Raw genomic sequence first — 27,077 nt, forward strand, 5'->3', positions numbered from 1 at the left:
CCAATGAGGAAATCTGGACTCTCAGCTTCCCTGTTAGTTTTGCTATCATGACTTATGTGACCTTCCGTCTCAGGTTTATGCATTCACAAAACAAATACGTTGCGCTAAATAAGGTCTGGAGGCAAAATGCAGTAACTCCCCATTCCCCATCTGTGGTCTCAAGCTCTCTGCTTAGTCCACGCAGCCCCCGATCTATCAAAAGCCCAGGACATCCTATTTAGAGAAAAATACACAAACAGAAGTCCTGCACTTAAACATACTTAAAGGCCTACAAGCATTTTATTTTTATGTTAATTTTAACATTTAATGGTATAAAAATTGTAGCAGGATTCTTGGGAGCCTATTTTATTATAAGCTTACTGCTTAATAATTTTTATAAAAATCCTGAGCCCTGCTAAGACTAATTCTCTACATCAGATCCTGCCCACCAGGAACATATAATCTACGGAGCAGCTTTTATCCTACATTTAAGTCCCATTCTCAATAACATCAACAGCCTGAGAGAAGAAGTATGGACTCCATTACAATAGCACTGATTCTATAGTCAAGAAGCTGTTTATCCTTCAGAGAAATATTAACACTTTCATGCCACTGAGAGACTACTGTACTGGTACCAAATGCTTGCTGGTGGCCAGAAGAACAGTTCAAATGGTAAATGATTTATATATATTAGCAGGCCACTACTTTTTATACTCAAAGGCATGATCCCTTTCTCAAACGCAAGCAGCAAATGAGATGTGCAAGGCTAAAAATAACACACTGGATAGAAAGTGCATTCAAACATCAAAAAAAGCTTAGAATAGAAATTGAAAACCATTAAGAAATAAACTGTTAAAGATCCTATAAATACCTATTTAAATACCAGAAGGCAGTGTTTGTCAGAGATTCTTTAGAACATCAGGAGAGAGTTCTTTTGTTAAGTTCATTTAGAAAACTCTAAAAACCATTCTATACCTCTCTTAGTGATTAGGTTTTGATCCTTAAATAAAGCATGATGTGCCAAATGAAGAAGATGCTTTTGGTCAAAATCAAGAATTGAGAAAGAGATTAACTTTTTCAGGTCACCAAGAGAACAATGGTTGAAATATTCTATTCTTCTGCACAGACTACTCTAGGCCAAGAGAGAAAGTGGAGTAATTCCTTAATGTCCTTTCAGCTCTAAATTTTCCCATCACACTGACAGAGCTTTCTGAAAACTGGAAATTACTTCATAGGTATGATGACAGTAAAATTTCATAAAGGACAGAAGCTATAACCAATTTGACAGAGTACCTCCATTAAATAGCACCTTTCCTGGCATGTGGTCTGTCACTCCACATTTGTGGGATATGATGAGAATATGGAGGTTTGCTGTGGCCACAGAGTCAGTGGAGGAATTTCTGGTACCGTTTGAACTCTTTCCTCAACTTTCCACTCATCTGCATCTAATACTCTATCCACTCCTTTTCCTCTGTAAGAGCTAGGTCTGTCTTTGGCCTCGACCCCCCAGATTCAATATACAAGGTTTGAGTACACTTGTGGGAGGCCAACAGAGTTAGAGATTCAATAAGGAAAGCAGCAACGGTATCCTTTTTTCCAAAATCCCATCAAAGTGATTACATAGTCTGTGGATCCAAGTCATGTGTACCCTTAAGCAAAGTAACCCTGTGGCTCTATTCCCTATAAGACAGAAATATTATAAAGGAAGTCACTGAACTAAAGTGTAACAGTCGTTTGACCAAATTAGTGTATTTCCCAATCTGGATTCAGAGGAAATAGGAAAATCTGAGAGCTGGAAGGCTCTGCTATAAACATATTAATGGTATGCAGTTACAAGAAGTTACAAGTACTAAGAATCACCATGCAACCAAAACAACAAAAGATCATGAAGAATGACAGACCATCTATTTACTTACGGACAATACACTGATTTCCACCAGGTAAGGTTTTCCATCCAGGACAACAGTAAGCATTATAACGTGAGCCACAGACATTGGGTCTGGAAAAAAAAAAATCCAATCATAAGAATTCCATACTTAAAACACACACACGTGCCCAAATAAAAGGAAAAAAAAAACATCTCTGAGTTGCAAGAATGGGACGAATTTTTGCAGACCAAAAAAAAAAAAAAAAAAAAAAGGTTAACTCATGGGCCTCAATAATGGCTTAGTAGTTTGGGACTCTTTAATGTAATGATACTAATAATACCTTAATATCATCTATGCGTACATCAGAAAAATAAGAACCAGAGATACCAAATTCACTGCATTCTATCACTGCATTTGGCATAGATATAAAAATCTATGGGGCTATATGAGTCTAATTTAAACAATAAAATTCCTACCAATCTAGTTAAGAAAGATCATCATAAATCTGCATATAAAGTTCTAAATTTCTACTCATTGAAGCTATACATATGTTTTTTCAATTACCCAACTCACCCCTAAAATGTGACCATATTCTTCCTTTCACTAGAATTACAGGAATCTAAACTCTGACCTTAGTAAGAAAAAATAAAAGCCAAAAAATGTAAATATTTCTTTAGCCAAAGTTTGGAAACACAGTAGTTGATACCGGCAGTTAGAGGAAAATAAAGTCCATGTAACTTTGGGTTTCTTGTTTACAGCTATTTCATCAGGTTTCTTGGAGCAAAGCCTCCGTTCAGAATCCGGATGGTCCATATGTAACAAGTTAAGGGAGCCACTGGGTAAGGAAGGCTCTAGCTGGTTCTGTAGCAGAAACTAAGGCAGAAGATTGAACACGTGGAGACCCCAAAGAAACCATTCATTTCACTATGCCACATCGGAGGGCCTAAACCTTGACGTTACTTCCTCAAGTTCAGGGGGTGATGAATAAGGTCAAATGTTTTGCAATCAATTTCACGAACAGTAGCTATTCCAAGCCTCTCTGGTATAAATCCTGCCATCCCATCAGAATAAACCTTTAAGAACAACTGTGTCACTAAAATGTACTTCTGGTTAGGGTGTGCTTACATGTTCTCCCTGTCTGTGCCCACCATGCGTAATGGCACAGAAGCTTCCTGCATCTCCTCTGAACTCACTACTTCAAGGAGAAGCAGGACAGGGGACCAAGGTAAGGTTTTTGACTTGTCCTGTGCTCCTCTCATGGCCCCAGAGGACCTGGAACACTGCAGAGCAAAATGCATACTTCCCACTGACTGATGCCGAGGTCAGAGAGAGAAATAGGAAGAAAGTTAAAGGAGCTCGGGAAAGGGCCCTACATCCATACCCAACAGTCCTACGTATCTCCAAAGCCACCTAGAAAATGACTGGATAGAGGCTTACAATGTGCCTGATGCGAGGGGCTCCCTGAGCCTTAGTTTATGTCTCTACACATTGGGATAATGCCATGTCTGCCTCGGCCCCACATCACTTGTGTCCATCTATCAGATGAAATAATGGACATGAACACAATGTAGCATCACCTCCTGACCTTCATTAGTGACTCAACCAAAGGAACTGTAAAAGATTAAGGAAGAGAGAGTTTATCACAAATTTTAAGTCAGGTGTGCCCCTCCTGTGACAAAGTAGTGCCCCAAACTTCAGTTCAGGGTACCCAGAACTTGCTGGGGCAAGTCAGAATCTTGGAAAGGGGACAGAGACAAGAAGTTAGGATAGGGAGCTAGAGTTGAGGGAGCAACTGAACCTTCCAAACTCCATAGAAGTTCTCCAGATTGAAAATGATAATCCAAGCCAGAATCAACCACCTCAAACCCTCCCCACTAACAGCTCATTACAACTCCACTGGATCCAGTCCAACCCCAAACCAATCCTGGAATAGCTTCAGAGGACCCCCTGAGCCTTTGTAGGTGTCCTGCGGTCAGAATAACTATGTCTTCAAAACAAAAATCAGGACATACTATCTGACGAGAATGAGTGTATTTATGGAGTAATAACACACATAACATGGTGAAAAAGCTAAGAAAAAAGAGTCCAGAATAAAATTTCATCCTACAAAACAAGATATCCCAAAGATTTTCCAAGTGGTTTGAAAAAAAAAAATCACAGTACTATAAGCATGCCTCATTGTTTTTTCAATGTTTACAATCAACCTATATACAAAACATGGAAGACATTATGATTTACAATGATTGCAACACAAAATGTAAATGTTTTAAACCTGAACCTGTAAAAGTAATGGTATAGCTGTCGTAAATCAGGAAACGAGTGGGAAAGACATGTGTGGAAAGAAATAAAGTAGATGATCCAAGAAATAGAGGTTTACGTATATTATATAATGTTTTAAAATAACCAATAACTGAAATTCATGCTATGATTACAAAAAAAGTGGGAAAGGAAAGAGAGAGAAAAGGTATAGATATCTCAGTGAGCTACAGCTCCATCTTTCATGGCAAGGGGCCAATGGGTAATGTGTAAACCTAGAAATAGAGGTACAAGCACAGTGCATGGTCATGAAGATAAACATGAGAAGAAGCAAAACCAGCAATGGTTAAAATTGGTTGCCTCAACAGATGAGGATCTGGGAAAATGAAGAGAAATCTTTTGCATTCTCACCTAATACTCATTCAAAACAGTTCATTTTTTTAAAATATGCATCGTTACATTTTGACCATTTCTTTTATTTAAAGCAATAACTTTAAAAAGTATAAACATCTGGGAATGTAAGCTGGTGTAGCCACTCTGGAAAACAGTATGAAAATAGAGCTACCCTACGACCCAGCAATTGCATTACTGGGTATTTGCCCTGAAGATAGAGATGTAGTGAAAAGAAGGGGCACCTGCACCCCAGTGTTCATAGCAGCAATGTCCACAATAGCCAAACTATGGAAAGAGCCTAGATGTCCATCAACAGATGAATGGATAAAGAAGATGTATAGATATACACACAGGAATATTGTACAGCCATCAAAAAAATGAAATATTGCCATTTACAGCAATGTGGATGGAACTACAGGGTATTATGCTAAGCGAAATAAATATATCAGAGAAAGACAATTATTATATAATCTCACTGATACGAGGAATTTGAGAGATAAGGCAGAAGACCGTAGGGGAAGGGAGGGAAAAATGAAGCAAGATGGAACTGAAGAGGGAGACAAACCATAAGACTCTTAATCTCAGGAAACAAACTGAGGGTTGCTGGAGTGGAGGGGGGTAGGAAAGATGGGGTGGCTGGGTGATGGACATTGGGGACAGTATGTGCTATGGTGAGTGCTATGAATTGTGTAAGACCAATGAATCACAGACCTGGACCCCTGAAACAAATAATACATTATATGTTAATTTTAAAAAGTATTAACATCTTCTCTCATAAATGGGGTACTTTCTGCTTCATTCTAGGAGCAGTTTCATTCATTCACTGTTCCATTTCATTAGTTATGGCATTTTCACTTCACGGCGTTACTAAAATACTACATAATGTCTAATTGTGATTTATTTTTCTTTGTATTCTCTGATCTTTTTTTGAGTTTAATAACTTTATCCTTTATAGTACATAATACATCATTTCATTTCAAGTGTTTCAACCAACGTCCTCCAACAATGACTGCTTTAATCTCATTGCCATTCATTCTTTAACACACTAAATACTACTAGGTTATTTGGCCTAATGCAAGATAGTAGAAAGATGTAAGATTTCTCCTCTGCAAACTCTGGTCTTGAGAACTGCAAACTAACAGCACTCATTCAAACAAGCTGGGTGGCATTTATTCTACTTACACACAGGAAAAGCAGCTCTAATTCTAGAAATAAAGGAATGTCTTATTTAAGTTGGAAAGCACAAAGCTATGTAAAGTCTAAAGTAGACACGTTGGATTATTTCCACTATAAAAGATTTTATTCTAAGGTTTCAGCACAAAAACATTAACAAAGAAGGTAAATCTTTAATGAAGTTATTTTTTTGTGTGTAAATGAAAGCGTAGCATTCTCACCTTTCTTTTCTCTGTCACTTCGTCAGCCATCCCCACCAACCCACCACCAAAACAGTCAAGAGTTAAAGCTCTGTGCAAGTGGCAGTAGCATTTGGTAAATTACGAGTAAAACTCAAAGAGAAAAGAACTTTATGCTAAGTGCTAAAGATATATTACTTTATTTCATCCTCATAGCAACCCTTTGAGGTAAGTTCTATTATCATTGTCTTTAACATTAAGGAAATTATGGTTTAGGAAGGTTAAACAAACCAGCAAGTTCCCACAGTTTGGAAGTAAAGAGTGGGGATTTGAACTCAGGAAGCCTGACGCCAGAGTACACTCTTAACCCTTATGTTAAGGCAGAGGTGCATTTGGGGGCAAGACGGTATTCTACCCAATAGCATTCATGAAGGTATGAGTAACAAAGGCCACAAAATGTCCATCAATAAACCACTAATGAAGCATAAATTGTTTTTACCTGTATTCTAATAGCTGAGGGGGGATACATTTAGAGTCATTTCACCACTGTATATTACACTGTTTTAACTGCTAAGTCTTTATCTGGAACTTCTATTACCAATTGCTTTGCATACAGTGCTCTTCAACAACCTACCTCCAGTCTCTCTGGGGAATGGGTGAGCCCCAGCAGGCTGAATATTCGGATCCAATTCAGACAGCACTCAGAGATCCTGTGGGCTAAGCAAAAGCCCCTCTCCATGGAGCAAACAGCTGTGCTTTGCCATGTCTGACCACATCGCTGCAGGAATTGGCCTTTGTGCAAGATGTCTGCAGTGTGTCCACATTCCTTAGCCAGAATCCACTTCTGCAAGTCTGGCCTCTTTTACAGGCAAGATAGCCTTTCTGCTTCCTATCCCAAGTTCAAATTCCCTTTCAGACAAGACTGGGGTAATAAAAACAAGTTCAGGGGACTCTTATTTCATATGCATGTAAAGTGATTAAATCCTTGGGTAAGAAAAATACTAAGCATTAGGTAAAGGTTAATGAGGCTGACCCTACTCCATGCGAGTTGCCTGCTTTTCCGAGCTGTCAGGGGAAGAATGATGACTTAGTCCTCTTAAGTAAAACTGTGGAGGGGTTTCAAAAGGCCTATGCCCCCACAAAATAAAGGGTGCTCAACTATTCATGTAACCTGCCTGAAGGTAATATCTTAATATTCCACTGTTCCAGTTTTTAAAAATGATAATTTTCACTGTCAAAAAATGTGAACGATCAGGGGCACCTGGGTAGCTGAGTGGATTAAAGCCTCTGCCTTTGGCTCAGGTCATGATCTCAGGGCCCTGGGATTGAGCCCCTCATTGGACTCTCTGCTCAGCAAGGAGTCTGCTTCCCTCTCTTTCTCTCTGCCTGCCTGTCTACTTGTGATCTCTGTCTGTCAAATAAATAAGTAAAAAATCTTTAAAAAAAGAAAAAAATGTGAATGATCATGAAAAAACTATAATACACAAATGAGCTACATATATTGTGAACCATACATCATGACTTTAATAGTTTTTTGACAGATTTTTTTTAATCCAGGTAAAAAGAAAAAAAAAAGAAATAAAAGAAAAACAAAATTTAAAAAAAACCAAGTACTATCAGATGAGGGGATCTACTACTACTCCAATAAACTTTGCAAGAGCTCCACCCTTACTTAGTTGCCTTTATTCTGCCCCTTTTTGCTAAAGGCAGATGTCACATCTACTAGCAGTGATTTGAATACCACATGTGACTATTCCAGACCATCTGCCAGTCACCACATCTCAAGTAATGAAACTTCAAATCCTGGTAATGAAAATGGCTTCCATGGCCTCCTTAAGCTTCCATGGGGGCTCTGCAGACCCAGGGACTCCTTTCTGGATTGTCTGGGTCAACTCTGGCTGGGACCCTTGAAAGCTTCATGAAGTTATCCTCCTGATTTTTTGTAAATCTAAAACTGTTCTATAGTGAAAAGTTTCTTAAAACTGTAAAATAATAATACTGCAACCATGCACTTATATACTCTTCAGGGTTTTAATAGTGATTGAGACACAGTCTTTGCTCTTGGAAGAAGACAGGCAAATATGCAAAGAGTGTCAATACAGCAGGTAAAACACGGTCATCAAGGTCAGCCTGGAGAGCTGGGAGTCCAGAACAGCGGTACTTTCTTCCATCACCCAGGGCAGGCTCAGCAGAAACCTCTCTGAGCTAGGAGTTGCTGTTTCCCACTTGCTAAGAGGAGTCATTAGTTTCATTCCATCCCACTGCTGAAATTCCTCTTAAATTCTCTAACTCCATTACCAAACCCCTTGTTCATTATTCTATTTCAAGTTTTTATTTAAATTCTGGTTAACATATATAGTAAAATTGGTTTCACGTGTAGAATTCAGAGACTCATCACTGAACACTCAGTGCCCATCACCTAGTTAGCCCATTCCCCACCAACCTCCTTCCAACAACCCTCAGGCAAACCTCTTGTTTCAATCTTGGTGTTTCACTGCTACTCTGATATCACGTTCTTTTTTCCTGTCTTCCTCCTTCCTCTCTATTTCATTAGAACAATATAGCTATGTATCTTTTGCACGTTTACCATGCTTAGTTCTGTACTCCTAACTTCCAAACATAGACCTTCACCCTTCCTAAGATGTGAAAATCTCACTATCAGCTTCAGATCTCTGCCAGGTAGGCCTAACTAGCCTACCCTCATCTTCACCTACACCTTCAACTTCTGTATAAAAGGTGTGCTCCCACCTGCACAACTCCTGTCCCACTCCCTCCCCTCAACGTCTCAGCCCTCACTCATGCATTCACCTCTCCTCCAGACATACATGCTAAATCCAGAGGCTTCTTCCCTGTTCCCTTTTTAATGTATAATTTCATTTCCCCCTCTAATGATAACCCTCCTCCTCAATTAATTCCAACCACCTTTCAACCCACCAACACAATTTCAGACATATCTCCCAAAAACCTACATATGCTATACTGTAATTATGTTTTTAAATTAATTATACATCTAGATTCTTACCCCTGAAACTGGCCCTACCCACTCTGTTCCAAAACTAGTAGTTCTCCAGGCAGAGAAACGATGTCTTTCATGCCTAGAATATCCTGGAGTTTATTTAGAAGCATACAAGACAACATTGACTGAATGCCTTAGTAAGTACAAAGCACAATTAAGATTAATACTATGTCTTTGATGTCCGAAATAGGCCACTTGTAAATGCCACTAATATGGAAACTGTCTAATAAAACTATTTCTTACAAATTAATCCGTTTAAAAGAAAAACATTTCCTACCTGTTCGAAAGGCTATCGTTAGCTAAACAGTCATGGATACTGGTTTCATACCTTGGTTATTTTGCTGATGTGCTGATCGTTTATTGTGATCAGTGAAGTTATCAATATTTATAATTCAGGGATCACTATATTTCCTTCAATACTCAATGCAGACAAAACTCATATATGCATAACTGATTCTGTTCATTTCTTTGGTGAAAGAAAACAAAAATCTCAAAGCAACTAAACAAAGGTTTTCAGCCACAAATCAGTACACATTTCACCATGACAGGTTGTGGCAACTGATCAAGGCCAGAGATGGCAGCAGCCATAAGTGGCCAATTCCTAAAGACAAGCGTCATGAAGTTCACAGGTCAGCGTTGAAAGATCTCCTACTTGGGGGATCACTTTCCTCTCTGCTGAGTGGGGTAACTCATAGCACAGGCACAATGGAGAGGGGGTTGCATCAACAGTTTCATGTGCTATGCTCCCTAAACTGTGCTTTTGTGGGGATTTTGTGTTGATCAAAAGCAATAGTCCAAGAACTTAAAAGCCCCAGAATTTAGGTCACCATATCAGGGACACACACACACATACAAACATGCACGACCTACAACAACTGAAGGAAGAGAAAGTGCAAAGACAGTGCCCCAAATCTGGGAGGTCATTTTAGACTGGCAGTCAATTTAAATCCTGTTGGAATCTTTTCTAGGTGAGTGGAACAGTGTATGTACAGGAGTGTGTGGTTTTCTTGGAAGGAGGAGGAGGAGGAGAAAAGAGAGGAGGAGGAAGAAGAGGAAGGACAAGGAGAAGAAAAGGAAGAGTTTAAAGCTACAGGGTATACTATAAAAAGAAACTAGACATTGAACCCAAAGACCAGAAGCACTGCTCTGTACAGCAGGTCCTAATCCTTCTGAGGCACTGAGTACTTTCTGCTTCTGGAACTCTGGATTAAACAACTCTAGAACACAGAAGTCTGCACTGACCACTAAACAATCCAAGTGGCTCCCAAGCTTCTAAAGGCAACGACTGGACTAACTTGCTGCCATAGTCTGCACTGAACCGACTGCTCTCTAAGGGAGGGAGAACTGTGTCTGCCTGGCTAGCATCACTGAACCCCTGGATGGCTGTATAAAAGGTGTGCTCCCACCTGCACATGGAGAGAGATGGATTTGTTTCTGAGGTGGGAACTTTACTATTTGACTCCGTAACGATGAGGAGGGATTGCCTCAAAACCAAATACTGAGCCTGTTTCAAATTCACATCTTGCCCACATCTGAGAAGGTTTGACCAATGACACCATGAAAACACATGATGCGTCTAGAAAACTGCTTCCCAGAACTCAACAACCCCTTGACTTTACCTATGAGTTCAGGGATTGTGGCGACATTTGCTTTGGGCTGTTGCTCCATTACTCAAGCCAAACCCATGTTGCACTTCACCAAAGGGTAGATGAAATCGTAGAAATGACTGAAACACAAACAAGTGAACTAAAGAGGTGATCCAGAACCCACCATGGTGAAAGGCAGAATAGTGTCTGGGGAATTCACTGTTCCCTTCAGTTCCAACTGTTCCCTTCCCTCATCTTTACCACCAGCAAAAAAAAAAAAAAAAAAAAACCATGATTCTCACTACTTCCCAGAAATTCTCAAACCAAGAACTCTGTCCAGGGAGATAATAATATCTCCTGAATGGCCTGGCAGCCCCACGAAAGACAGAAAAACCAACCAATGGGGTCAGGCTTAGGGAAAAGAATGGGGTCCTTCAGGAACTGGTAGGGCACAGAGACTCCGTACTCTAGTTCCGAGGACTGGAGTTCCCAATTGGACAAACAGAGCTCCAACATGTCATTTCTCTATTGGTATTTAAAACTCGGAATAGCTTTTCCAAAAGAAACAGCGTTAATAGGTGGTGGCTTGGTCCCTAGGCTAGGCAAACAGCAGTCTCTATCAGCTAAATAGGCTATTGTAGACTGGTCTGGGAACCTGACCACAACTTAAAATGTTGTTTCTATGGGAAAACACATTCCACGGCAGGCAACCAGAAGGAAACTTGGCTACTCAAACTCATGGTCCCTGCAGCTACACGCAAGCTGGCCAGTGAGCTGTGAGAACCGAACACCTTAAACTCAGGCCACGCCACAGTCCTGAGAGGGCAGCTGGGATTGGAGCTTGCCCAGCCCCAGGCCCAGGGCCATCCCCCACCCCTGTCAGGGCCAACAGGGCAGATCCAGTAGGTCAATAAATCAGGGATTTAAAAAACTGTGTATACATCTGAAACTAGTGTAACACTGTGTGTCAACTGTACTCAAATAACAGCAACAGCTGGGGAGTAACTGGATATTCTAATCCTTAATACACCTGATTTCTTTAGAGACCAGAAGGTTCCACCGCGCCAGCAACTATAATATGAGATCAGGATCCTGGACTGTTCACAGACCAAGAGTTCGGTGAGCCATTTCCAGGAAGACTGGCTTCCAGATGAAGCAAAGAAGCAGGTCAGTTTTGAAGTCTAGTTGGTGGCCTCAACCTCATACTCCAGTTACTCAAGCAGTTCAGATCGCCCTGGAATCCAATAATTACCCTCTCTTTTGCAATGTGAGCTCTCTAAAGATAGAAAATTCAGGGGCGCCTGAGTGGCTCAGTGGGTTAAAGCCTCTGCCTTTGGCTCAGATCATGATCCCAGGGTCCTGGGACTGAGACCCTCATCAGACTCTGCTCGGCAGGGAGCCTGCTTCCCCCCTTCTCTCTGCCTGCCTCTCTGCCTACTTGTGGTCTCTGTCTGTCAAATAAATAAATAAAATCTAAAAAAAAAAAAAGATAGAAAATTCAGATTTATCTTTACAACCCAGCCCCTAGCACCCCTTCATGGTAAATGAAGGCTTAGGTTTTATATACACCTCTGACGAAGACAAAAGTGAGACAGAATTCTGTCAGAGTAGTGAGCATTTAAATTGTTGAAAAGGTAAATATTCATAAGAAATTAAATAACAAAATGATGAAAAAGATAATTACTACTAAGAAATCAATATCATTTCATCTGCTTTTTTTAATTTGAAAAACTCAAAATGAAAAGTCAAATACGTAAGAGACCCATAAAGAGAATTCCTGGGGTCTAGGAGTGAAATACTTCCGTGTTTCAGATGAATCACTTAGCAACATTTTACAGCTATTAAGGTTTCAGAAACCTTGTGCCTCAAACTTTATTTCATAGGAGTCAAGAGGTAATGGGTCTTTTAAAACATTTATCTACCAAACTTTTTCATTAGAACAGAAGCAACACTATTGCTAAGGAACAAGGAAATAGAAAATAAATCATTGATAGAATTTAGGTTTCTAAAAAGTCAGAAGAAGTCAGCTAAAAACATGCAGTCACTGATATTATTTCATTGAAATTAACAATTCACAATATTAGGGACAAAGAACTTGACAACTTTTTTTTAACTTGGCAATTGAGGCAAAGTTGTAAGCATTTATCTCTAAGCATTTAGATCTCTGGAAATTTTTTAACAAGAATAGGTTAATTTAAATTTGAGGAAATTTTATGAAATTGGGAATTTATCTAGTCCATATGAAGATATACTATAGACTAAAAATAATAATTAGCAATTTTCAGAGAGCTTTATAATTTACAAAGTGATCATGTGACTCTTCTTCCAAGTCCTATCAAGAAAATATATTGCTATGCCCATTTTCAGATGAGGAAACTGAAATTCAGAGAAGCGAAGTAATTGCTCAAAGGTCACACAATGGAAATATGTTATAAATCACTAATTAAAAACAAAAAAGAATTTATTAATAAAACATTCCAAGGTCAGTACTAGAGATTTTTAGATTAGAAAAATGTTTCCATAAATACACCAGCAAGAATGTGTTCATTTATATAAACTAGTTTATGCTTAATTTTTTGTATTTTGGTTTTCTTTTCTTGGGTCTACAGAAACAAACATTTTAAGACAGATCTTCCAAAGCATATTGGAAAAAGAAAGCAATGGTAAAAGGAACACATTTCAGAAACACTCAGTCCTATAGACTTTTGTGCGGTGGGTATTCTATCCCATTCCCTCTAGTGAAAATATGAGTCAGCTGTTAATATGTTCAGTGTTTTGGGGGTGGGGGGGTGAAAAGCAAGGTAGAGATTCAAAATGTGGACAATTCAAAACCTACTCAAAGCTGCCACTGGAATACATTTTACATATGTCATTGAATATGGGTGTGACTTGTCTTTTTAAAAGTCAGTTCAAGGAAAACCTTCAGACCATGTAGGCATTCTGTTCTGGCTCAGGAAGACAATGAGTGGCACAAAGACCAGGGTGACCCAGATGATGTTCTAAAAAACCCTCCAGTTTCAGGTCTCTATGACAATTCATAGAGCTGTCGACATGTTGTCCATTACATGGAGAAGGTAGCACATTTCAACTGCCAACACATCTCTTCCCTGAAATCCAACCCAAAAGATTTCCCTTTCAGCCTGAGTGATGCCAGCACTGTCCTCTCCAAACTTTTTAAGTTCTGGGGAAGGTGTGACAGTATTCGTGTAGCAAGCTATAATTAAGCAGTGGGATCTCAATCCCAGGACAAAACTTCAACCTCTAAGAAAGGAAATGATGAGTCCTTATCTTTTAGAGGTACGTATTGAGATGTTCACAACAAATTTAATAGTTTTTCATGGTTTACTTCAAAATAATCTGTGGTGGGGGAAAGAAGTGGATAAAATAAGACTGACCATTAACTGGTAAGGGTTAAACCTGGAGCTTCACAGCATTATTCTACCTAGTTTTGTCTATATTTGAAATTCCCTGTATTAAAAAGTTAAAACAAGGACTTTGCAGCAGCAGGCGGACTAGTTCATTCTGATAACCCCCCTCTCCTATAATGCCACCATGACAACACACATAGATTTATTTTTCATTGAGGTGAAGAGCCACTTTTATCTGTTATGCAACTCAACATTCTTGAGTGGGATGGGGATCCCCATTTGGAAATAATAACAGTCCAATCCCAAGATGTTTATCATCTAAAACAAGGAGCAAGAACTAACTGAAACGTTTCTCTGCAGCTACTAAAAGAAAGTTAACGTTCATTAGACAAGGAATCCAAGAACAAAAGACTTAACCACACTTGTGCGAATAACTTAGCATGTTAGCCCAAGGGGGTGGGATTCCTTGGGCATTACAACTGCTTTTTGACATGCATGATTCGTTTTCATAAGCATACCTTGTCTTTCCTTATGACTAACATAAACCCATCAGTTAACAAAAGATGAGACTGAGGGAAAAGGGAATAATTTGTATCCAATCCATCAAAGGGCTGAACATTGGCTTTTCTGTTCACAAATGGAAGAATTCTTATACTCATGGGAAATATGAAACAGAAGGAGAAAATCATTTAGCAAAGAATCCTGGTATGTTTTCTGACTCCTCAAAATGTGAGGACGTGTGTTAAATGACCTATATTTAAGGAGGGGACCCAAATGCAAATGAGCAAAGAGTCAGTCCAAGGTCAAATTAGACTTTTGCCTAGGGACGCCTGGGTGGCTCAGCTGGTTAAGCGTCTGCCTTCAGCCCAGGTCATGATCTCAGGGTCCTGGGATCTGGGAGGGGAGTCTGCTTCTCCCTCTCCCTCTGCCCCTCCCCTCTTCTTGTGTTCTCTCTCAAATAATCTTTTTTAAAAAACCTCAAAAATAAGAAAAATAACCGTATTTTAGAGTCTGTTGTCTAGAATTGTCAGATATTAAAAAATGTCTACACAGAGTCAGAACTGCTGACCAAAAAAAAAAAAAAAAAAAGGAAAAAATGGCTCATATATTCTTGTAAGATTCCTAAAAAGTTTTCAAAAGTTTAAAAAGAAAAAATTTATTTCGTTATTTGGGGTTTCTTTCTTTTCTGAGAAGTTAACAGAGCAGAGAAACTACCTGGTTGTTTGTTTTTTTTTTTTTTTTTTTTGTAAACTTCGATTGTATTGGTGACGGTGTGACTTACCCCAGAGAGATGAGAGATATTAAATAATTGGAACATTTGTAATGACAAACAGAAAAATAACTACTATCCATTTAAACCATTCCTTATTTAAGGCAGTCTTATTTTTACAGTTTGTGAATGAACATGAAGCAACCACAACTTCCTAGGTTTATTGCCAATCAGTTAACAAGAGGTTGTTAGGTAGGGTATGGGAACTCTACCTAAGCCCTGCCTAAGTTAAGATAATGTATGTTTTTGTTCCACTTTCCCAGATGTTCAATAGCTGAATATCTCTTAAAAGTCAACTTTCATTAGAATCGAAATAGGAATCATTCAATAAAAATGATAAAATAAGATTTTCAGTTTCTCAAGAGAAATTGGGCACAGAAGAAAAACAACGACAAATAAGAATCCTTTGTACTGAATGAGCATTACGTTGCTGCAGGGCATGAAGCCAAAGGAAGGGAATGCTCAGTTGGAGAGCAAAGGCCATGGCTCTTCTCAGAGGTGGCCAATCTCAGTCAGCCTAGCCTCAAATCACGTAAGATGGCCTGCCCACAAAGTGCCCAGAGGGAACAGTAATAACAGAGTGAGTTGAAGGAGTTCTGGGTCTATGGAAAGGGAGTTTTCCACAGTTTGGGCGCAGATACTGTATTCAACCATCTAACACCCCTCTACTTCTTAAAACCCATTCCACACGACTTAGGCCTGGCCACACAAGTGCCCCATTTCTTTGGCCACAGTGATGGACACAGTGACAGGAGTGGCACCAAAAGAAGGGATCAGCAGGAAGGAGAAAAGTCCTGTTCCCAGGGCTACCAGTAAAAAAATACAAACTTCTCTGGAGGAGTTGATGGCGGTGTATGGATAAGGAATTGCACTCAGTAAGTTTATTTCCCAGTAAAGGTAACACAATTTAAAGGAAGGGGAAATTTAAAAATTAAAGCCTTATCAGCACACTGTCTTTAGGTATAACCAGATCTCCACAAAGGGAGTTTCCATTAAAATGATCATTTTTAAATGTTTGCAGTTCAAGTTTGTTCCCTCTGTTTCTGAAAATAATCAATGAGGAAGTTGAGACCTCGGTCTCCAGATACTAATGGTTATTTAACTTTTGGCTTTGGCCACAAATATCCAGCCTCTTTGTATGACCCCACCACCTCTTTACCTTTATCCCTAACAGAATTCGAATCATCCTCATCACCATAGCTAAATCATCAGGCACTATACTAGGAAACTTGAAATGCATTATCGCCTTGAATCTTAGAACCACCCAGGAAGGTGAGTATTATAATCTCATTTTACAAGTGGAGAAACTGACAGTCAAACAGGTCAAACCCCTTGTCTGAAGTTCCCTCCTAGTAGGTGGGGGAGCCAGGATTTGCCTCCAGGCATGTCTGTGTCCACACTTCCAAGTCTCCCTAAAAACATGGCCAATGGTTATTAGTGTTCATTGAAAATGACTCCTCGGTCCTTTAAAATATAGTCTCACAAGCAATACCACTGTACCCAGCTACCCACAGCCAGGCTCAAATAGGAAACCATGTGAGGTCATTATAATGTATACCCCAGCCACTCGCTCTGGGTTTTTACGGCTAAACTGCCAGATCACTCCTAGCCAACTCTTTAGGAAATGTTCAGACACTTTCTCAGATTCCAGCTAAAACACAGCTATGTGGCCCTGGGGAGTACAGAGCTCACAGGGTGGTAATGGGATATAAAATTTGCAAACTTGAGGTCAGTGGCCTAACCTCTGGGGTGTGAAGCAGCAGTAGCCCGTGAAAGATTAAAAACTATTTGTCAGCTTGAACGCTGCTTATCAAGTCCCTCCTTCTAAAGCACTGTGTCCACACCACCTTGGACATTAACCCCATCCATAAAAGGAGAGAAAGATACTCCACATGTGGTTCTACCTAGAACCATTGGAAAGAATATAATCATATCAACAGACTCGAGGTGGGGTGTTCACTCTGGGTGTTAAACATCAGGTCCAATTAAAACACAGTGCTCAATAAATAGTTATCATTTGGATTAGGCAGATGTTCTGCAAAATTATTGAGGTAGATGATACAGAAGAAAAGACAAAAATTTAAGATTTTTTTCTTCATTGGCATGATGCTTGCATGGAATCTAAATGTGTAAATTAGTAGTCTGGATAACTGAGTCAGGAAATTACAAGAGTCCGAGCTTCTACACATGGAATTGCCATGGCCCATCCCTGGACATATGACACTCTAATTGCCAATTATAAGATTACAAGTGTGAGTGCAGCAATAATGATGGTGGTGGTGGGTGTTACTCTTCAGACTCCCAGAGAAGATTCCCCCTTCTCATTCTCCCACCCCCTCCCTGCTACTCTAACTGGCAACTCCCTCCCTTGGAAAGCCCCATCCTATTCAACCACACCTAATATAGAAGCTTCCACCGACATCAAGGTAGCACTGAAGAGCTAGTGCCCAGCTTCCCATCGGGGTTGACCACTGAGCGAATGATGGCACCACATAAGGCCAAATAAACAAGGACAAGACGAATGTCCACACCCACATGGTACAGGAGGTTTGCTTATTTGAAGCATAAGTGAGGACTTAGAGATACCAGTCACCCTTTCTAAGAAACAAAGACAAAGAAGAGGTGTAATCTTGTGCCCGACAAAACAATCCTACTTAAATTGTCTTTTGTCACTGTGTGTGGCTCACCTTCTACCTTCTAGTGGAAAAAAATATGTACCTTGAGCACTTTTTAATGAACTTTCTCTGGACCTTGGTTTTAGCATCTGTAAGTTTCTGAAGTCTATCTCACTATAATGCTAATTTATTTTTTTTTAAAGATATTTATTTATTTGACAGAGAGAGAGATCACAAGTAGAGAGAGAGAGAGAGAGAGGAGGAAGCAGGCTCCCTGCCTAGCAGAGCCCGATGTGGGACTCGATCCCAGGACCCTGAGATCATGACCTGAGCTGAAGGCAGAGGCTTAACCCACTGAGCCACCCAGGCAGCCCCTATAATGCTAATTTATAATACTTTTGTAAAGACAGACCAACTGACTGTAAAGGAAGATCTGAGTCATGATTACACATGCCAAAAAAATTTTCAAGTAAGAGGAGATTTTAGAAGTCATTCATCAAAGGCACCAACCTATTAGGGTCTGATTACACAATGTTATAAATTAGTACCAATGGGTAGGAGAAATGGTGGACCATTGGAAGAGGGGGATGCACCAAACTTTACACGGCACCAGGTTCATCACACATGATGGATTCACCTCCTTTTTCCAATGTGTAGGAATCTTTTCTGATATCCAAGTGTCTTTCTTTCATGCCCTGACTCCTCCAAAAGCTTTCAGTCCCCTTAAGAGGCTAGTCAAGGCCACAGGTCACCTGAGGGGATAGACATTTGTATCTGTCAGAAACTTGCACCTATTCTGTCTAGCCCACATCCCTGGCTGATAAGACTCTCCACCCTGGAACTTTCTCCTAATTCTCTCCTCCTACTTCCTTTTTCTCCTATCCTCTCCTAACAAAATCCTTACCTCTAATCTTCGTTTCCAACATCCTGAGACTTCCAAGTAAAAATCTAATATTTTACTTAGAATTAATTTTTCTCAATGTCTTAACTCTTATTTGGTATTCCTGTTACCCCTATTTTATTTATAGCTCAACTTCTGAAGTTGCTTACAAAAAGAAGAAAAGGAAAATGAGATGGTGATGATGATGATGAAAAAGATGAAGGAGGAGGAGAAAATGGTGATGAGAAAGAAGAAAAAGAGGAAGAGGAAGGAGGAAAAGGAGAAGAAACAGAAAAACAAAACAAAACAAAACCCTGGCCCTGAAATACATTCCTGTGATTAATGGAGATATTCCTATGCTTCAGTTCAAAACCACGAACTTAACAGTAGACATAATGTGACCATAGGGTCCCCATAAATCCTGTCTCCCAACACCAACATCATAAAATGGTTGTTCTATATTTGGACTTAGATGTGTTTGGATACTTATATATGAATGTAAGTATGACTGATAGTCTAGGAATTCACAACCCTTCAAAACACTGAACCAAATCACTTGTCTAATGGAGCAGCTCTCCTAACTCGGAACCTGCTTGCTGTCTGGAATGCATCTCCGGCCAGGAATGGCGGACATAGGGAATTTTCCTCCCTCCCTTCCACTCTGAAGGGCTGAATAAATAGACTTAGTGATAATTTCAACAACAACAACAACAAAAAAGGCCACTTGAGAAAGTGGTAAAGTCATAAGAACTTAAAAGTAGGATTTGTTATAATAGAGGATTAGCTCCACAATCCAACTTTGACTGTATTCCTAATCCAGTTTTATCCTATTAACAATGTAGCTACTCCATTTACGGCAGAAATAACAGAGTTCAATTCACTACAATACCGTCTATTGGCAATTGCATATCTATTTTTTTAAAAGATTTTATTTATTTATTTGACAGAGATCACAAGTAGGCAGAGAGGTAGGCAGAGAGAGAGGAGGAAGCAGGCTCCCTGCTGAGCAGAGAGCCCGACGCGGGGCTCGATCCCAGGACCCTGAGATCATGACCTGAGCTGAAGGCAGAGGCTTAACCCACTGAGCCACCCAGGCACCACTGCATATCTATTTTTAATGATCAGTTATAATCCCTGATTCCCCCAAAATGTTTTGGAGGCAAATTACACCAACAGATATATAAATATGGGGTTATTAATACAAGTTGAAAGCAAAATCCCATCAGAAGGAAGGCAAAACACACCAAATATTTAAATAATATATTAATAATATATTGTTTATTAATTTTATATTAATATATTAAATAATATATTATTAAATAATAATAATACATTAAAATGATCATGCATGAAACTGGTCTCTATCTTAGAAACTAAAGGAAAAATGGGGGGGGAATGTTAAGTGCTTTATAATTCTTATATTTGAAAAAACAGAATTTGCCAGTTTGTTAGGGACTATAATCTTATTCATGCAGTTTGTGAGTTCTTTAAATGCAGAACTGTGCAAAAGTTAAGAACAATGTCCTTAACATAAATCTAACAGATTGTGAAGACACATTGGTCATGTCGCATTTTTCATTCTGAAATTATGGTAGCAAAATATAATGCAGTATCTTCGATGCAGAAGTCAGTCAATCCCACTAGATCGAGGTAGGATTAAAACATCTGATCATCCTTCTCAAAAAACTATTATTCCCTTACTGTGGTAGCTAGTCTCCAAAGATGTCCCCCCAAAATGCCTCCCCTCCCTGCAGACACACACTGTTCCACACATCAAGAAGCAGGCTAGATCAGTCCATGCCCTTGAATCTGGACAGCCTGTGACTTGCATGGAATTCCAGGTCATACCACTCCATGCTCTGTTCAAAGAAAGTCTGGTAGCTTCCACATTTGTGCTCTTGGAATCCTGAGGTATACAGTAAAAAGTGTGGTTACCCTGCTGGAGAGCCCCTATGGGGAGGCCGCGTGGAAAGGGAGACAATCTGAGACCATATGGAGAATTGAGGAACCCAGCCAACACTGATAACACATGAGCCCATCTGAGCCCTTCCAGCTAGCCCTCAGCCATTCATGTCAGTTCTGCAGGCAACACTGGGGTTAAAGTATGTGACCAGGGATCAAGAGGTTATTGTTCAAAATCCTGCTCCAATGGACACTTGCTCTGAGCAAGGCCTGGTCGCTGTACCTGGGGCTCAGTTTCTCTGTTCTTAAAAACACCCTCAGTGGCTCTATTTCCAGGGAGAGGCCCAGGCAGGAGACTGCATAGGAGAACTTTAAAACCTGGAAAGTGCCCAGCACAGCCTGACAAGTGGCTCTTTGCTCCCTCTATTCCCCTCCTCTGTCCATCCATTTAAATTAACCACACCAAAGTAAACAGGGCTGTGGGCACCAGTCCGTGGAACCAGAAATACATGTGAAGAAGTCATCTTGCCCACTCCAGCCCCATCCGACATTGTGGGAAGCAGAGACAAGATTCCCCACTGTGTCCTGTCCAAATTCCTGGCCTGCAGAATCATAAGAAATAATAAAATTGTTGTTGTTTTAAGCCACTAAGTTTGGGGTAATTTGTTACGTAGCAATAAGAAAATCAAAACACTCACAAATGAAAATAGCTTTTTTCCTGGTAGTAGAGGGACTAGGAATGGTTCATTTCTCTTTAGTTTCTCATTCATGGTGCTGTAATGTTTTTAGGTAGAATAAGGTTTAAGGTACATAGAGGTGGGGGCATCCTAGGTATGCCTCCCCTTTACCTTTCCTCTTGACCAACCAAGTGGTCAAGCACTGCTCATGTTACTTCTGGAACACCACTTGATCTTCCTCTTCACCCCCTCCACCATTCAGGCCACCATCCACTCTCACCATGACTCCTCTATTAGCCTCCCAACCTCCCTGCCTTTGGCCTCCTTACTCTCTAAACCACACACCTTTCACCAGAGCTGCAAAGGCCTCATATGTTCCTATCCTAGAATCCTTTTCTAGCTCCTCATCCTCATCTTCCACAACATTCAGATATTGATTGATGTTTTGTGTCCTTCAGTCCCTCTTCCACCCCTGACAGTGTCACGATCTATGGACAGGCACACAGAGTTGCATACTGCACAACTCCAGGGGGCACTATATTCCTAGGCTACATTATAAACTGTTCCCCATGAAGTTGTGCAGGGCAAACCTTGCCCAACTGTACTCACTGTCCCTTAACGCCTTCACACTTTTCACTATATACTTTTTTACACTCAGATTTTTCCTTATTTCTCTCCTCTATTTTCTGCAAGCTATAATTTATATCATTTACCTCACCCAAGCAAAATTGGTCAATCAAAAATTGTCTATTGGGCACCTGGGTGGCTCAGTGGGTTAAGCCTCTGCCTTCGGCTCAGGTCATGATCTCAGGGTCCTGGATCGAGTCCCGCATCGGGCTCTCTGCTCTGCAGGGAGCCTGCTTCCTCCTCTCTCTCTCTGCCTGCCTCTCTGCCTACTTGTGATCCCTCTCTGTCAAATGAATAAATAAATTCTTTAAAAAAAAATTGTCTATTGAACACTTACCGTGTGTCCAGTTTCTCAGTCTCCCTAGTGATAAATAAAACATGAACTCTGTCTTCAGAAAGTTCTCAGACCTAGTCGATGGTCACTTACTTATCACAGAGACCAGAGGTAGGCAAACTTTTTCTTTAAAGGGCCAAGTAGCAAATAATTTAGCTTCTCCAGCCATACTTTGTCTCCACTACTCCACCCTGCCACAGCAGTATGAAAGCAGAAACAGATAATACATAAACCAATGGGCATGGCTTTGTTTCAGTAAAATCTCATTTATAAGAACAGGCAGCTTGGTCCACAGTTGGCCAACCCTGATAGACTCTCATTGTGAAGGCTTTTCTGAAGAATCCTCTTCCCACAGGGAGGCTTCCCTTGCCATGTGACTGCATTTGCCTTCACTAGATCTTAAGTCTTTCCCACAGCAGTGATGGGAGAAGATTCTGGGGAAATGAAGATACCAGTATGGTATGGGAGAAAGAAAGAAACTTACCAGGTATAAGATTTATTATAATTGGGAAGCAGCAAGATAGATTGGTTAAGAACACAGACTATGAGACCAGATCTCCCAATGCTTACTAGTGTAGGTCCCTGGAGGAATTACTGAAACCCTGCCTCCCTCAGTTTCCTCACGCGTTAAATGCGCAAGTAGGTATAATCTTCCTCATAAAGAAGTTACACATTCAACGAATTAATGTATGAAAAGAGTACTACTGAGTGATATATCAGAGCTTGCTAATCTTTACCATTATTATTGCAATTTAATGTAAAAGTTACATTATATTAATGGCTCTGAGCTTATAGGTAGGTGGCTAAGGTAAAAAAATGAAACAGGAAGAATTAAATAACTTGTCATGTTGGTAAAAACTTAACACATGTACTGTTTCCCCTAAAAAGAGAAACATCTCTTGCCGCTCTAGTCTGTAAGTTTTCACACAGGACATGAGAACAAGAGATTCTGAATGACATCATGAGGAACGTATCCCGCTCAGAGACATACACGGGCAATGCAGAAGGAGGGTACCTGTGATGGTTACCTGCCAGCCTCAGTGGAAGTTCAGGGTCTAACACTAAAATACATGTGCCATTCGAAAACCCCACCAACTCTGACATCCTATAATTCCTTCTGTGTTTTATTAGCATCTTTGTAGAAATGTTAGGGAAAGTTTCTCGTTTGACAAATATTAGTATATCATTAGCCAGACTTGGGAGGTGTCAACTAACATGAAGGAATATTAGGAACTTTAAGTAGAACTTTACCAAAGTCTTCGTCCTGCATTTCTGACCAGTGGAATGAAAAACCAAAACCATAACTAAAATTAATAGAGAAAGACATTTAATATTAAGAATTTGTCCTTAAAACTTAACCTTTGTGCACCTCAGTTCTTACCGCTGTGAACACTAATAAAAAACCCAGCCTATAGAGATGTTATGAGCATCAGATGAGTTATCATATGTAAAACACCGAGAGCAGTACAGCTGCATAAATGTCATCTAGAAGTTGCTATCGCTGCTACAATTATTGCTGTCATTTGTTCTTACTTAATCCTACACCCCATGCCGTCTGCTACCTTTCCATCAAATCCCAGTTCCCATGATGCATCAGATTCTCCCACCAAATGTGAAGCCTCCCCTCCAGGCTACAGGCTGGATGTCTCTGGCATCCCACAGAGCTAAATTCAGGCTGGCATTCAATCAAGGCTTCCTGAATTAATGAACTCTTTGAAATCCCATCTAATGATCAGTCAGTGTTAAAATGTTTTTGATTGGATTCTTTCTTGCCTTTGATGATTTTGTAATCTAATGGGAAAAATCAAGCTTAACAAGGCCTGCCATATAGTTCAGTCCTGATATATTAATTGATTTCCGCTTTCTTAAAAAAATTTCATGGAAAAAAAATTCTAAGTTGCTTGAATAGGCCCATTTGGTGGGTTAGTTTCTAGAAGCTAAGAAATTGTTAATATAGCTTCTTTCTATCTTGAGAAAATATTTAAAATCTTATTTTCACATTATAAACAAAGGCTAGACTTCATAAATTCATTGTTTGGTTTGTTGAAAGAAAAGGCAAACAAATTCTCTGGAAATATCCTAACATCTTGTTCAGTATTTTGCTTGATAAGCATCACTGGCATAATACTCTAATCTTTTTAATAATCAGCTACACAAGACAACAAGGGAATGTTTCAATGTTCTTTAAAATTCCTAATAAGCTTGGAGGGATGTCTGTACTTCCATTTCTATCACCTTCAACCACATCTCATCATAGGCTGATGTTTTAAATTCATTTGTGATACCAACAACTTAGGCATTTTGGTAAACAATCTCTGTCTTAAATGCTAAAAAGTAAGTCATATAAATAAATATTTTGTCTGCATCTTCTCATTTAAAAAGTGCAATTGCTTAAAACTTCTATTTAACAATATCTTTGGGGGAGCAGGGTAGAGGGGGAAACCTGGGTAGCTCAGGCAGTAAAGTGTCTGCCTTCAGCTCAGGTCATGATCTTGGGGTCCTGAGGTCCAGCGCTGCCTTAGGCTCCCTGCTCAGCTAGGACTGTGCTTCTCCCTCTCCCTCTGCCCCCTTTCCCACTCACTCAAACATGCTCGTGGGCTTTCTCTCTCTCTAATAAATAAACAAAATCTTTTTTAAAAAGACTGTCTTTTTTTTAATGATATTGCAATATTTTAGCCTAATCTTTTCACTAAATACAAAAACAAACCATACCACTACAGGAGTCTTTTCCCTATATTTAATTATTAACCTACCTGACTTCGGATGAAGTCTTAAAGTCCTCTTTGTAAAATAAATGGACTTCATAAACTCTACAGAACTTTTTCTGCATTCCCTGTTAGAGTTCTTTATTTTAATAACAGACTTCTGTGTAATTAATCCCTTGGAGTTTGCCATCACATAATCTACCCTGTGTACAAACGGTTCCATGTGTATTTTTCTGGTAACAAGACCTCTGGAAAAAATAAACAAATAAACAAAGACCAAAAAAAAAAAAAATCATACACAAAGGCACAGATTGTGAGACATATACCCCATCTCTCATACACTTATAAACCAAGCAACAAGGATAGAGAGTCTCAGTCTACCTTATCAGGGATTTGAGGAAAAGGGGTTTCACTCTGAAGAATTTTTTCCCTGTGACAGGAAACTGTAATACTTCCTTATTTGAGGACTAAGACAATAAGGCAATTTCAAATAAATGGTTCCTAACTACTGCTATTCAAGTAGAGCTGTGTATTTTTTTTTTAAAGATTTTATTTATTTATTTGACAGAGAGAGATCACAGTAGACAGAGAGGCAGGCAGAGGGCGGGGGGGAAGCAGGCTCCCTGTTGAGCAGAGAACCTGATGCGGAACTCGATCCCAGGACCCTGAGATCATGACCTGAGCCGAAGGCAGCGGCTTAACCCACTGAGCCACCCAGGCGCCCCGAGCTGTATATTTTTTTTTAATTGAATTGTCTCCCACAATTTTTGCCTAATCACAGAAGTTAAGAATTCAGCTGAGAAAAACTCCTGTGAACTGAAATTTGAACAATAAAACTAGGATTTTATTATTTCTCATAAAGTCATTTCACATATGTTAAGCAGTGCCTGGTCAAAGGAAAACTACTATACATTTATTATTTGAAAAAATTTTTGAAACTTGCAAAATTCTCATTTCAAAATAGAGAAAAAAATGCAATTTTTGCAGAGTGAATGGGGACCACACTCATTCCATAAAAGAAGGATTTCCTGTAAAAACAGAAATTGGCAATTTAGTCTAAGAAAATACAGTGAAAGCTGGGAAGAAACTTGAGGATGCTTAAATTTCCACTGTGGAACAACTTCTGCTGCCCAGTGGGAAGGAAAAAACAACAACAACAACAACAAAAAGCCACCTGCCACAAGATGAGAGAAGACGACAAGCTAGGACTGTACTCCTGGAGAAGGAAAAATGAAGCAGGTCCCTAGTCTGTGAACCAGGGGTGCTGATGGGAAAGGAATATATGTCCCAAGAAGAATACCAAGGCAAACTCTGCAGTCACCTGTCATAACATATCAGAGAAAGACAAGAAAGCAGTATTTGTGGAAGAGATGAGAACAGTACATGGTGGACACTGGTGATTTTAGAGCACCTTTTAACTAGAGGAAATATTAGTGAGGTGCTGAAAGTTGCTGCCACCAACTGGGCATCAGGCATACTTGGGGTTACAAATCACTTTCACTTCATAAACTGTGCATTTCCATCAAAATGGTAAACAGGTCTTACTGTAGTCAAGGAGGTTAGTTTTGAAGCTGGTAATATTTTAACTAGCAAAAATAGAAATTTTAAGCAATAAATGGAAAAACTTTATACACAACTGCTTTTCCTGATGATTTATACAGCAGCGCATGGTTAAAAGACTTATTCATGTGAGACTATATTAGCAATAAGCAGAAAATGCCTTTTAAATGCTGTTCAAATCCAAAATCAGAATTGGTACTTGGTTTAAAATCTATGGGAAAACCTTTTATGCAGAGATTCTACTTTTATTAATTTGTGCCACGTATAAATTTGCACATCTACACAAATAGGTGTGCAGAATTGGGGAAGAGGGAAAAAAATTAATATAATCAAGAGAGCCATCATTAGGGAACAATTTTAGCCATGTTATGGGATTCTGTACACCAAGAGGATGCACAAGGTACATCCATTTGAATTAACAGGTGGATGCACAAAAGGTATACGGAAGTGAGCAAGGTTTAGAACAGTATGTACAATAAATTTGCACATCTACACAAATAGGTGTGCAGAATTGGGGAAGAGGGAAAAAAATTAATATAATCAAGAGAGCCATCATTAGGGAACAATTTTAGCCATGTTATGGGATTCTGTACACCAAGAGGATGCACAAGGTACATCCATTTGAATTAACAGGTGGATGCACAAAAGGTATACGGAAGTGAGCAAGGTTTAGAACAGTATGTACAATA

At 39.6% G+C, this 27,077-nt stretch overlaps 1 protein-coding gene across 1 annotated transcript in view; it reads right to left on the reverse strand.

Annotated features, from left to right (window-relative positions):
* Positions 1-27,077, reverse strand: part of LOC111158675 (fibrillin 1) — a 229,692-nt gene that overhangs the window by 199,809 nt on the left and 2,806 nt on the right. Inside the window, exon 2 of the mRNA XM_022520875.1 lies at positions 1,896-1,978. Coding sequence (XP_022376583.1) covers positions 1,896-1,978 — 83 coding nt within the window. The remainder of the gene's footprint in view (positions 1-1,895; positions 1,979-27,077) is intronic.

The sequence above is a fragment of the Enhydra lutris genome, unplaced genomic scaffold (assembly GCF_002288905.1).
Source record: "Enhydra lutris kenyoni isolate GAN:26980312 unplaced genomic scaffold, ASM228890v2 scaffoldscaffold4, whole genome shotgun sequence".
In the NCBI taxonomy this organism is placed as follows: domain Eukaryota; kingdom Metazoa; phylum Chordata; class Mammalia; order Carnivora; family Mustelidae; genus Enhydra; species Enhydra lutris.